The sequence below is a fragment of the Thunnus thynnus genome, chromosome 11, assembly GCF_963924715.1.
Source record: "Thunnus thynnus chromosome 11, fThuThy2.1, whole genome shotgun sequence".
Lineage (NCBI taxonomy): Eukaryota > Metazoa > Chordata > Actinopteri > Scombriformes > Scombridae > Thunnus > Thunnus thynnus.
Window position 1 is genome coordinate 18339069 of NC_089527.1, and position 13628 is coordinate 18352696.

General features: G+C 40.2%; 2 protein-coding genes and 1 long non-coding RNA gene across 4 annotated transcripts; 2 read left to right on the forward strand and 1 right to left on the reverse strand.

Moving 5' to 3' along the window:
- The first annotated feature begins 324 nt into the window (after positions 1 to 324).
- On the forward strand, positions 325 to 6934 carry ppig (peptidylprolyl isomerase G (cyclophilin G)). The gene is made up of 13 exons (XM_067603530.1): positions 325 to 460; positions 1712 to 1795; positions 2323 to 2397; positions 2500 to 2607; positions 2725 to 2769; positions 2858 to 2945; positions 3066 to 3095; positions 3202 to 3341; positions 3486 to 3666; positions 3752 to 3940; positions 4026 to 4116; positions 4293 to 4426; positions 4791 to 6934. Exons 2-13 carry the CDS (start codon positions 1735 to 1737, stop codon positions 5770 to 5772), a joined length of 2124 nt encoding a protein of 707 aa, XP_067459631.1. The 5' UTR covers positions 325 to 460; positions 1712 to 1734; the 3' UTR covers positions 5773 to 6934.
- A 586-nt stretch (positions 6935 to 7520) lies between these two features.
- Positions 7521 to 11429, reverse strand: cfap210 (cilia and flagella associated protein 210). The gene is made up of 9 exons (XM_067603532.1): positions 11247 to 11429; positions 10130 to 10338; positions 9829 to 10002; positions 9521 to 9726; positions 9166 to 9322; positions 8945 to 9084; positions 8647 to 8839; positions 8329 to 8493; positions 7521 to 7979 (listed from the first exon to the last, which is right to left on the reverse strand). The coding sequence occupies exons 1-9, from the start codon at positions 11293 to 11295 to the stop codon at positions 7626 to 7628; spliced, it is 1647 nt and encodes a 548-aa protein (XP_067459633.1). The 5' UTR covers positions 11296 to 11429; the 3' UTR covers positions 7521 to 7625.
- Positions 11430 to 11725: 296 nt separating this feature from the next.
- On the forward strand, positions 11726 to 13628 carry LOC137192668 (uncharacterized). Of its 2 annotated transcripts, none has more exons than XR_010930614.1 (4): positions 11726 to 11880; positions 12153 to 12270; positions 12617 to 12861; positions 13048 to 13628. It is a non-coding gene; the product is annotated as an uncharacterized lncRNA (long non-coding RNA). The 2 variants fall into 2 exon arrangements; XR_010930613.1 differs by having other exon boundaries at positions 12617 to 12796.

The following is a 13628-nucleotide window of genomic DNA, read 5'->3' on the forward strand; positions in this document are numbered from 1 at the left end:
CCACAGTGTAAAAACACTTAATTACAAGTTTTAAAAAAAATCTTCATTTAAAATCATACTTAAATAAAAGTATAAAGGTATTATCACATAAATTTTCCTGAAGGACTACAGTAAAATTACCAATTTTGCAAAATTACTGGGGCTGATATATGAAAATACTGCTTATGCATTGGACTCATCAGTATTAATGATGTACTTAATATAACAGATACTTTAACTTAAATAAAGGATCTGAGTACTTCTTCCACCACTGCATGTCACAGAATATGACGGGTCACCAAATACGGTGTAACACCCGGAAATCCCCCCAAAAAACTGGCGCATGATACTCAACATGCATTGACGTCCCCGCCGCGCCATCTTCAGAAAACAGCGAGCAGCCGGACACTGAATGAAACTTCACGTACATGTCGCTTGAGAGAGCCAGCTGCTGTATGGAGTGATATTCTTGGTTTTTCAGGTACTGTGACTTCACATCATTCACGTCTTTAGCGAAATATGTAAGCAGTTAACATGTGGAAGTAGCAGGAGCTCAAATTAACGTATGTAAAATAATCCTTGTCAGTGCTGTGTAGCTGCGGCTGGCTAATGCTAACAGCAGGCCTGACGTTACAGATGAATACTGTGGGCGACCGTGTGTGAAACATAACCTTACAATCAATGTTAATGAGAAAAGGACAGAGAGTGTGTGAAGGGGAGCATTTGTGATTGTTAAAAGCAGAAACTTTTTTTCTCCGCAAACTCAGTAAACCAGGCGAGACCTAAAAAGCGTCGCCGGTCAGTAAGCTAACGTTAGCCTGCCAGTCAAAAACAAACGGGAGCGTTAATCAAACTGTTTACTCAAGCATATCTACTCAGTAACTTCACGTTTATTTTGTTTAGTAGATATCTTGAGTGATGTACATTAGACACTTTCATTATTTGTCCCCTTACTGCTCTTTAAAGAATAGCTTCACAATCTTTCAAGTCTGTCTTAAAACATCAGTCAGGAGCCCAAATGAACATAGAAACAGGTTTTTCTTGCTGTAGTTATTCCTCCTGTTCATACTGACCATTGGAAGATCTTTTCATAAAGCACCTATAATGTAAGTGATGGAGGACAAAATCCACAAGCCTCCTTCTGTGCATAAGTTTATCTGAAGCTAATATGAAGGTTCAGTCGTCCAAATGAGTCAAATCAAGTAGATATAGTTACAGTCCTCTTAGTGTCAAAGTCCCTCTTTTGTTACTGTACTTCCACTGAGCTCAACAGGGAAACACAAAGAGGGAATCTGATGCTAAAAAGACTGAAACCGTGACAAATATCCACTTGATATGACTAACTCAGACTGCTGAAGCCTCATACAACCTTCAGATAAACTTTTAAGTGCATTTTTGCATAAATGACTGCGTGGTCACACTGTGGATTTTGGCCCCCATCACCTTCATTGAAAGAGCATTTGAAGGGGATCTTTTAACAGGAGGAATGATTACAGTGAGGAAAACCTCTTTCAGTGTTCATATGGGCACCTGACTGTTGTTTTAAGACACACTTGAAAAATTGTGAACCTGCCCTTTTTAAAAGTCTTGAAATAATTTGTTTAACTAGTAGGGGTGCATGTTTTCCAGCTAATTATATTTGACCTAATTTTCCATCCCACTGGCAAGTTATTAATAACCTAACGTGACCACTGAAGTTGTCACTAATGTTTGTCTTATCTTTGTGTCTCAGGTATTTATTCAGTACAGGAGATCATGGGGATCAAGGTTCAACGTTCTCGGTGTTTCCTTGACATTGGAATCGGCAATGTGCTAGGTAAGAGAGAAACCTTAACTTCCTGATTGCTCACTGATACATTCATTCAGTTTGCTGTGTGTTGAGTTAAAACTAATGCAGTCTAACATGACAGCCCTGCAATGAATCCCACCTTTGTGAGTGTTGTAAAGGTCATTTATTGTTAAAGCTTTAAGGAGAAGTGATTCAATTTACTGCTTTCAGTTTGTGGTGTTGTTAAATTATATTATGTTTTGTTGTGCTTGTTTCTAAAATGTAATGTTCCCAAAAAGGGGGTAGACATAATAATAGAAACACCTCACAATACATTTCAACATCACCACAAACTACAGCCTCAAAAATGACCACAAAGTTGAATCAACACATCTCTAAAACAGTTTTAACAAAACCTGGCCATTACACCTTCATGTAGGTAGGATTTATCATCGGGCTGTTGTATTAGACGTCATTGGTTTTTGCAAGGCGTTCCAGATACACTGACAACTGACTATAGTGTCCCATCACAATAAACAAAAGTAAATTAGTATGACATCGCTTTCTCCTCACAGTCGGCCGAGTTGTGGTCGAATTGTTTTCAGACATCTGTCCCAAAACATGTGAAAACTTCAGATGCCTTTGCACAGGTGAACAATTCTTTTATTTTATTTTTTACCATAAGAATATGCCAGCAAACTTGTTTCCTTGGCACAGACGAACATTGATAAGTACTGTTGTTGTTCATGCAGGTGAGAAAGGTATCGGCAAAGGAACTCAGAAACCTCTCCATTACAAAGGATGTCTGTTCCATCGGATCGTGAAAGACTTCATGATTCAAGGAGGAGACTTCAGTGAAGGTGAGTTTTGATCTGCTACATGTAGAATAAGCAACGACTAACAGGATTTCATAATGCATTAAATCTTTCCTGCAGCAGCTCCTTTGCTTATGTTTTCTTTGTTCTTTGTCATCATAGGCAATGGAAGAGGAGGCGAATCCATCTATGGAGGCTTTTTTGAAGGTAAAGAGGCGACTGTCAGAGGTGTCAGTTGTTGTCGAAACCGACGTTGGCTTCAAGATGGCAGTACAATCTTATGCTTTTCCCCCAGATGAAAGCTTTGCTGTTAAACACAACAAGGAGTACCTGCTGTCTATGGCCAATAGGGGCAAAGATACAAATGGATCACAGTTTTTCATGTAAGTAGCACCTCAATTGCTATGCTGTATATCACTGATTTGATATATAAGTTGGTTCTGTCATCCCTAAACCTTATTTTTTTTCTTGTTTTCATTGATTCACCTTCTGTGGCACTTCAGAACAACAAAACCCTCACCACATCTGGATGGGTAAGTGCTGCTTGAAATTCTGATTTATTGCACAGTACCCACAATATGTTTTGCTTGACATAGATCTACATAGCTACTGTCTTTTTGTCTGTTTGTTTGTTTTCAGTGTCCATGTGGTTTTTGGCCATGTGATTTCTGGGCAAGAGGTTGTCCAAACTATGGAGAACCAGAAAACGGATCATAATAGCAGGCCATATGCTGAGGTGAAAGTTATGAACTGTGGAGAGCTCATCCCTAAATCTAAAGGTTTGTTTGTGTGAAACATTTTCAGAATTTTCAAAATGAGTTTCAAGCTTAAACTTAAGATTTTCTTCCCAACTGTTGTCTGAGCAGATCTCACTTTAAGATTTTACAAAATAGTGCTTCTAACAGACTGTTAAATGTATGCAGCAAAGAAAAATGAAAAAAAGAAAGAGAAAGCCTCCTCAAGCTCCAGCAGTAGTTCCAGTGACTCTGAGAGCTCCTCCGAATCCTCCTCTGAATCTGAAGAATCTGATAAGGAATCTAAGAAGCGGAAAAAGAGGGCGAAAAAGCAAAAAAAGAAACAGAAGAAGAAGAAGGACACCAAAAGGTATTTCATTTATTTTCTTATTTTCAACTGTCTTCAGTGTAAACGGCACCTAGTGTCTTTTGTCTGAGCTGTAACGTTTTCACAGGTCAGAGCCTGAAAGTGCTGAAGAGAAAGAACAAGAAGAGTTGGTTACATCTACTGTACGTCCTGAAGAAATACCACCGATCCCTGAGAATCGATTCCTCATGAGAAGAAGCCCGCAGGCAGTCCAGAAGCCAAAAGAAGAGGAGGCTGAGAAGGAACAACGACATAAAGAGGAAAGGCCAAGAGAGAGGTTTGTGCTCTTCTTGACAAACATCCAAACATTTTTAATTGTACTTTACTGCATACGTCTGTTAATCTTGTTTTTCTCTTCGCAGTTCTGGCATAACATATAATTCTCAGTCAGCATATCACAGAAGACTAGTGATGACACGATCCGGCAGGAAGATAAAAGGCAGGGGTCCGAGGGTAAGTGCACTGCTGCAAAACTTTATACACTTTGTCAGTTTCTCATGTGTATGAAATGAGACTGGAATATACCAGATGGCGCTTGATAATGCAGTGGCAGTAACCTTTTTTATACCAGTCTGTTTGTATCTAGAAAGTTTGCGTAATGTAAGCGGTTTGTCATTTCTCCCATCCAGAGGTATCGGACTCCGTCTCGTTCAAGGTCCAGGGATCGTTTTCGGCGTAGTGAAACTCCTCCACACTGGCGTCAGGAGATGCAGCGTCAGAGGATGAGGGCAGTCACTGGAGAGCGCTGGATTAAGGGTGACAGGTAAGATACCCTCACTTATTAATGAGTATGTTAACACATATCTGCCTTGTGGACAGTTTTGTTAGATGAAGAAAAAGAGGGGTGGAGAGGGAGCATCATAATTTGGGTCTGTAATTAGGGTTTACTTACTTCTAATCCAAGACAGTTGAAATGTTCTGATAAGAATTTGGACTGAATTAGACATCTGGACAAAGTTCATACTGTTATCAAGGCAGTTTTGTTGTCTTTGGGTTTTAGTGCAGAATTTACTTACTTAATTAAAAAAAAAGCTGTTAACCTAGGGGAAACACTGATGTAAGTTGTCATATTTGGTTGGTGACATTTTCTCTCCACTTTTTTTTTTTTTTTTTTTTTTTTTTAACAGAGGTGACATGAATGATGCCAAGGATGAGGCTGCTAAAGCTCCAAGAAGAGAGCGACGGACCTCCAGCACGAAGCATGAACACTCAGCTGAGGGTAAAAAAGACAAGAAAACTCGATCTCATAGATCCAAAAGCAAAGAAGAGGACACTGAAGAGAAGGATGAGAAACACAGCAAACAGAAGGCAAAGAAAAGCCGCAAATCTCAAAGCCGCAGTAAAAGCCGAGAAAAGAGTAGAAGGTCAAAAAGCAGAGAGAAGAGTCACAAGCACAAAAGCGATAACAAGAGAGACCGCTCAAGGAGCAAAGACCGAAGTGTTAATAAGAAAGAAAAGGAGTCCGAATCTGATCACAATAAAGATAGAAATAAGGGTCACGAGTCTGATAAAAAGCATAAAGAGGATACAAAAGGAAGAAACGGTGAGAGGACTAGGACAAAGTCACAAAGCAAGGAAAGAACTTCAAAAGACGGGCACAGATCTAGTAGCAGAAACAGGGACAGGAGCGGACCTGCGGTATCAAAAGACAAGGAGGAAAAACGAGAAAAAGACAGAGAGAGGGGCAGGGAACGCAGCAGGAGTCAGCAGAGGCGACACAACAGTGAAAAGGAGGATAAGAGGCGAGGAACGTCCAGGAGCAGGGAGCCTCGACCAAGAAGTCCAGACAGAAGTAAGACTAGAGACTCGCACAGGAGCAGGCGCTCCAGAAGTAAGAGCAATAAGAGAGACCACAGCAAAGAACGGTCATCTCATAGAAAAGACAGAGAACCTGCCAACCAAAGGAGAAGGCGTAGCAGCAGTTCTGAGAGTGATAGAGATAAAAGGAAGAGTCACAAAAGCCCAGATACCAAGCGAAGAGGAGCAAATAGTACCTCCAGAGACAGAAGAAGCCCAGCCAGACCAAGACCAGATAGTACAAAAGGCAAAGACAGAAACAACAGCAAGAGGAATAAATCGAGCTCTAGCTCAAGCTCTGACAGCGACTGAGCCTGTGAAGATATCCCTAAAGAAATAGTTTTTGTTCCTGTTTTTTATCCACTACGCATTCAAACTTACCATCCAGAGTGGGGCACATTCCTCATTCAGTGCAAAAAAAAAAAAAAAAAGGAAATCCACAGTCCAGCCCAAGCTTAAATGATTCTACAACACAGCCTGTCCGACCTAGATTCCAAAACTGTAATAAACGGAGAAGCAGGGTCAGACTGGGACAACAAAACACTGCTGGTTGGCCGCCGACGCATCTGTCTCGCTCATGTTTTTGTATAATGGGTTGCTTAAGCAGCCCACATACCGACCGGCCCATCGGGATTTCTCCCGGTGCTCCTGACGGTCAGTCCGACTCTGCAGAGAAGAGAGCGCAACAGATGGAAGCTGCGCTGGAAAACAGAAAAAAGATCAAGCAGTAAAAACAACTGTTGACATTTAATACAACCGTCGAAAGCTGTAATGACAGACTGTAGCATCATGTGAGATTTGGCTGGATGGATTGTGAACTGAATTTTGTGTGGATTAAGTGCTCTACACTACTGATGGGTAGCTGGAGCTGCATGGCCAGTGATGAGGAAATGATTTGTGACTGAACAGGAATTCACCTACAGTGCGGACTTCAGAGTGTAAAAGTACCCGGTGTTCTTTTAATTGTACATGACCAGAAGAAGTCTGTTTGAAGGCTGTGTTTTTTTAATTTTGGATTATTTGGTAAATTTATATTTTGGCTTTACAATAGTTCCAGTTTCAGACAGTTTGTAAAAAATAAAATTAAAAAAAAAAAAATCTTAAGATTTTACTGCAACAGAGATCTTTTTCCCCCAGTACTTTTTCTACTGAAGTTTGTTTTAATGTTATTTAATGAAGTTGGTTTCGGGGATAAGGACCGCAAAATGTCTGTTTACTTGTCACGTTATTTTCACTATAGCGGTCAGTCTGAAAGAGAAACACTCATAATTTCTTGCATGTTTACCCCTGTTAATGATGTATTATGTACATCCATGACTTCTTTTTTTTTTTTTTTTTTACATCCATGACCTATTACTGTAATCCTCATGCTGTAAGTACAACATAAAATCAGTTTGTATGAATTGTTTTGTGCACGCTGGTTTTAAGGACGACTGCAGTGTAGAATGAATTAAAAATTTCCATTTTGATTTTATGCAGTTGCTTTAATATTCTGTAAATGCAATTACAAACAAAATCATCTCATCTTTTGGTGGTCCAAACATTATTAGCACGCAAAATTACAGTAATAAACAGTGATAACATTATTATAGGAAATTTACACTGTCATCCATGCTTGGTTCAGTGTTTCCTGAAGTTCATATTGTTAGCCCAGATGAGTCACCTCCTCAGCTTAGGGTGCTTGACCTTACCTCAGTTTTTGGTTGTGTCCCAAATCACTCCCTATTAACTTTATAGAGTAGTGTCTGTAGTGCCCTCAGATTTCAGGAAGATGGGAACAACAAACAAAGATACCCAGCTGGACTTGTGGTCAGCAGCTTGAACATCTACAGTAGGCCACCAGGACGTACTATGGACACTACTTTCTGCTAACAATCCCACAATGCAATATATTGCATTTTATAACCAAAAAAATTAGTGGAACACTTCACCCTGAGTGAAAAAGCAAAATGATTACTATTTATACGTACCTGAAATCCCAATTTACTGCTCGCTACAGAGTGAAATGTTGAGTGTCTTCTATATGGGCAACAGTGAATGAGGGAGTGCTTACCAACAGATTTTGTCAAAATACTTTAACGTTAGTGAAATATTCAGATTATTCATCGATGGTAAATTTAAGGGAACATTCTTTGAACCAAAACTAGCTGAATGTGAGTGAAGTATCACCATGTAAATCCAAGTCTCCTCTTTGCTTCTTCAATATCTACGACCTCATGAAGCTTTTTAATGTTCTGGGTGGTGCTGGAGACGTATTTGGGCATTTGAGCACCAGTAGTGTCCTGAACAAGGTAGCTAGGTCTCACTCCACAGAAATTGGGACCGAGTCCCCCTCCAATCCCTTCCCTCGCAGCGTTGCACAGCGGAAACACATTTCGCTGAGCCTCTGCTGCTGCGTTGATGATGTGCCGTGAATATTGCTGAAACTGGTTTTCCTCTTCAGCGATGACTTCTGCATTCTTCATTTCAAATGCATGTTCATCTCTTTTCAGCTGATGATGCCTGGCGCTTTTTTCAGCCTGTAGTCGAAAGATGGAAGTTAATTGTCATCGTCTTCTTTCAGAGAACAACCCAAAAAAAATAGTGTTTATCTTTGTAATGATGTGGCAAGGCAGCTTTACCTGTATAGCATATTTCATGCACAATTCAAAGTGCTTAACAGAGTAACAAAAGTACAGTAAAGGTAAAAGATTCACAATTAAAAAGTGCAAAAGTAAAGAAAAGGGTTACAAATGATAAAATACTTTAAAAGTAAACTAGAGTAGTTCAAATCAAGTGAAATGGATAAAAAGAACACAACAAATACTCCCACTTTTAGATGCATATTGTGAGTGAGCCCATATGTGGTGGAAATAGTTTCAATGTTACCATTTGTGTGGCGTTGAAGTCTTGTAATTTTCTTTCTTCCTCTCTGATCCTCTGAGCCTTCAGCTGTTGTTTCTCAGAAAATATTCTGTCGGCCTCTCTCTTAGCCTGGAGCGCGTCCCGGGTGTCCTGTTGTCTGATCTTGTCCCTCTGCTCCTTTTCTTGTCTCTGAAGGGACACAAGTTATGTTACAGCTTGGGACAACATTACGTCTGCTGCAGCTGGATGAAAAAACACAAACCTGATTGCATTTGCACATTTTATTACTTGACGCCACACGTACCAATAGATTAAAAATGTTTTATGCAATAGCTGTGTTACCACGCGTTCTCTGTATGCAGCGATCGACTCCAACATTGCTGCCCTCTTCTCCTCCTCATCCCTCTGCTTTTGTGCCTGTTTTATATCCCGCTCAGCCACAGCCTTGGCGGTTCTCTGCTCCTCACTGTCCACTCGCTGCTGCTGTGTGACTGTAAGCTTGGCCGTGATCTGCTCTCTGCGCATCTGGGCCTCACTGAACAATGACACGAGAATTCATAGTTATTTTTGTGATGTCAAGGCAGATGATTGAGTGCACAAGAAGGTTGATCTCCGATTATATCGTTTTCCTGGGTCTCACCTCAGCAACTCCTTTTCTTTCTCTTTCCTTAACTTCATCATTTTTTGCTTTGCAGAGAGAAAAATGTTTCTTCGCTCCTCCTCTGCCTCCTGTTTTTGTGCATCTGTTGCCCTAATGATGTCTCTGTTTGTGAGATGTTCCTGTAAATATGCACAAGTAAACTTTTATGTTACGAAATAAGGACATGAAATACTTAATACCCTGTGCTCTTAAGACCCTACCAGGTGAGCTTGCATAACGTTTCTCTTCTGCTTTGCCTTCTGCTCTTCCTCCATTCTTCGCTCCCACTGATAGAGCTCCTGAAGTTGTTGGATTTCCTCTCCGTCCTTCCTGATCTCCAGCTTCTGTCGCTCTTTTGCCAGCTCGTTGTCCTTTATCCTGAAGAAAAGGAATCAAATATCCTCACTCCACTTACAAAACAGGATGTTCTCATGAAATTTTGCCATCCAATAGACATAATACAATAGTGACACATGTCCTTGAAATAGAGAGCGCCATCATATCTATTAAGACCTTGACAACTGGTGTAATTGCATCCTGTTCAAAGCTAGTTGTGGAGTCTGATGTGAGACTTACTGGTTTTTCAGGTCCTCTGCTACAGCCTGCCTTTTGAGCTTTGTCTGGAGAGCCCTCTCCTGCTCCTGTTTTAGAGCTTCATCCTCTTTGGTCTTCACCATCTCCAGGAAGTCCTTGTCCACATCTTTGGAGGCGCTCTTTATTCTCTGCTTCAGCTCAATCTGGGCCTCCCTCTCCTTCAGCACTTCTGTCAGCAAGAGCGCACGCTGCGGAAGCAGTCAAAATCATCGTTATCCTATAACATTAATGTATAGCCAAGTGACACAATGATGCTGCAGCAGTGGTGTCAACACTCAAGCGATACTAACGTGTAACCCTTTGACCCGGTCGGTTTGATAATACAGCTGTTTCTTGGCTTTTTCAATGGCCTCTTTCCGCTTTTGCTCCTGATATTTAGCCTCTTCTATATCAGTCAATTTCCTTTTCTCCTCCTCAGTCTGCTCCCGAATCTTCTTTGCCTCTAGCTTCTTCTGCCTTTGACCCTTAAAATGAATACACCCACAATGTGTTAGCCATTTGCTTTACTGCAGGATATTGTGCTTTTTTTGCAACCTTACAAGCACATCTGGATTTAATAAAGCAGATGAAATCTAAGTAGAGTCAACTTACAACAATGGTATTGGACCACTGCTTCACCACCTCTTTGGACTGCAGGTGCAGGGCCTCTCTCTGTTTCATCGCCTCCCTCATACTCTCCTTGTCTTTATTCACTTGGTTCAGTTCATCTTGAATCCTCAGCCACTCGGCCTTGCTTAAGACGGTGACTTGTCGGAGATCTGGTGGCTGGACCATCCTGCTGGCTTCCTCAGCTGAAGATGCTTCGAATAAAGCAGAAAGTTACCACAAGAAGACCTCCTGAATTTAGATAGTTTGGTGCCGTTCACATTAATAATTTACAATAATTATGTTGTAATGCTTTTCTGTAGAATGTTATAGAATATTTATTTCCTGTGTGCAAAACAATGGCTGATATGTGCAGGGCTGCTATCATTGAGCACACTGAGCTCACGTCTCCTCATGTTGTTTTATGGGAATGTGGAGATTTGAACAATTTCAGGACCAGTTTACACTATGCAACCACACATAGTGGTTTTGAACAAAACAGCAGATATGTTGAGTGATGAACAGAGTGAGGAATTGTCTTTCAACATTACAGATTGGCATTTAAAGGAAATAACTGAATGTTGTTTTTTTAGACTAGATACATTAAAATTTGGCTGTTTGTAGGGGGGAAATGTAATAAATTGAAATATAATGAAGGAATTCAGTATTTCTCCATCAGAATTATATCTTGGGATTGTGAAGAAGGCTTTGAAACAGCATCTACAGAAAATATACTGTAAGTGAACTCTTTTTTTTCCCCTTTTTGGTGGCTAGTCAAACATTTCTTCATGGGATCCTGGCTACAGCCCTGCATATGAGAAACATAAATGAAAAAAAAAAAACAAACTTCATTCAAACTACAAACAAAAAGCAATCCTGTTTCCCCATAAAACATTGTGCAGAAAGTTGTTTTCCTTTGAAAGTGAATAAATGTGTGCATTCATCTGGCTGCATAATAATTAAACAAGCTAAAAGACATTGTTATGAATTTAGTGACTGAATGATACACTGCTCGTTTAACATTACAAAAATACAAGATTGCCCCTAATATCAAATAATAATATGTTATATGAGTCATAGATAATCTGAGGTCAACCCATAACTATGTTTCTTTAGCTCTCACCGCTTTTACTGGCTCCTCTCCGTCGGCCGTGCTGAACCACTGATGCCATTTGTATTCGTTATATTCCCCAGTAATTAAAGAGAGAATATTAGTGCCAAATTAAACACTTAATAAGGAAAAATTGTAGCTTTCTGTAACGTTATCCACGGTACATAAAGCTGAATCAAGTCCGCATTTGTTGCGTCGTATCTAAGCAACGGTTGAACACGACAGGTGGCGCTGTGTTGTTTGAATTTGACCATCAGCTCACTGTCATGACTGTTTCACTTCTATATACACAGCTGCCTCAGACTGGATATCCGCTGTGAAACTGTCACGCAGCTTTAGTTGCCTAAAATTTATGTAAAACTAAGTTTCAAATGAATTGCATGGTGTAAAGCCTTCACTTGAAACTTGTCTGAAACCCAGCTGCAACAGTTGTAAAACTCAACTTTGTTAAACTAGTTTCATCCAACAGCCAATCAAAACGTTGGTAACGTGTCAGGTGACGACGTCAATCTACCGTTGATGCTGTGTCAGTTCAACTGATTGATTTCAACTTGACAGTCTATCACCAAAATGAACAACATAGTGAAACAGAAGACGGCCTCTTGGACGCTTCTGAAGGAGATTATCCTCATAGACTTCATGCAAGGTTGGTAACACTAAAGTTTTTTTTATTTTGTCAAACAGCTGAGCCATCTCAAAAAACAAACACGAGCTGGGTAAAGTTTGTTTACATTGCAGTTAACCGGTGACGAGCTAACCGCTTAGTTAACGTTAACATGACGGTTGTTTGAACATTTTGCTGACGCTTGTTGCCTGTTTTGTCAGCTAATCTTCTGAAATCTGCTGCTGTTATCGTGATCTACATAACGTTAGGTTATTAAATTCTTCCTCTCTTGACACCCGCTTAATTTTACACAGAGCAGAGATTCATTTGGGACCCGGAGGATGAAACCCATTACAGAGGGGGAGACAGGTGCGGTCCTGGGTGAACTTGCTGCTCTACTTGGACAGGATGAAAGAGGCATCAGCTACAACCGTAAGTAGCTACTTAAAACATGAACTTACAAATGCTATGATGTGTAGTAAAGTAATCAAAAAGATAACCCAGTAGCCAAGGTGAAATGATTAACATTGAGCTGAAACATGACTTAAAATACAAATACAACTGTATTCCCTTATTGGGGCAGTTTCGATTAAAGCTACAGTAATGTGCATCAGTAGGATTAACAAACAGGACAGATAAAAACCGGACAAACAGACAAGAACCACATTCATATAAATAAATATATAGGCTAAATAAATAAAATGATTCACAGTAGGTATCCATCTAGCTGGCCTTTTCTCGTTGTATCCAGCTAACTTTATCTAACTTTACCTAACAGGAGTTTCACAACATGAAGACCATCTTCAACCATAAGGCCAAGAACATGGAAAGCTCACAGTGATCTGGTGTTGGGACTGATATATGTATATGTACCACACCGCAGTTCCTGAGGGATGTGTCGAAAGCAGAGCCAAGCCAGGATAGCATGGACCACAACCCTGTTCTGGAGACAAACTTGGTGAGGAGGTTACCCCAGGTACATCTGTGCAGATGGGTGACACTCCTGGCATCCTTCTAGAGAGGGTTTGAATACATATTCAAACACTGCTGTAAATACACATAAGAAGTAGTGTAGTAGTCTTTTTTACCAACAACTTTAGTTTGGGGAAATTACATTGCAGATCCTTTTAAGGGTGTTTACACCAGATATGAATGACTTGAAGCCCTTTCTGGACATAATCCTGACACAGCCAGCATTTCATTTTATAGGAGGAAGATGGCAAACAGGATCATGGGGACACCAGTGCCAACAGCGGTCCAAGTACCAGTGACTCCAGCTTGACAACGCCTGATGCACCAACAACAAAATGAAGGAAAAGAAGAGCAGATTATAATAAAGAGAATGATGGCACCAAGATGGAAAATTGAAGTAGCATACTGAGTTGTCTGCAGCAGCCAACAGTAGTAGATCCCACTGATACCTTAAGCAAACATGTTGCTGAAACTCTGAAGGGCAAGGGGTTTTGGAACAGAGAGCTCTGCAAACCTGAGACTCAGCAGGTTATGTTGAAACACCTTTTTAATAATTTGGGTAATGATTGAAATGTAAAGTTGACTACGAAGAGCAGCAAGCTCGTCCAGGACCACATCTGTCTCCCCTTCGGTAACGTTAATAGGTTTCATCTTCTTTGTATATTATTTGTTATTTATTGAGCACATTGTAATCTAATGTATTTATTAAATCATTATTTTTCAAAAATTCTGGATTATTTTTTAATTAATTTTTCCAGATAAAAAAAAGTCTAAACTAGCTTGCTAATCTTAGTGAAATAAACTATTAAATCATGTTG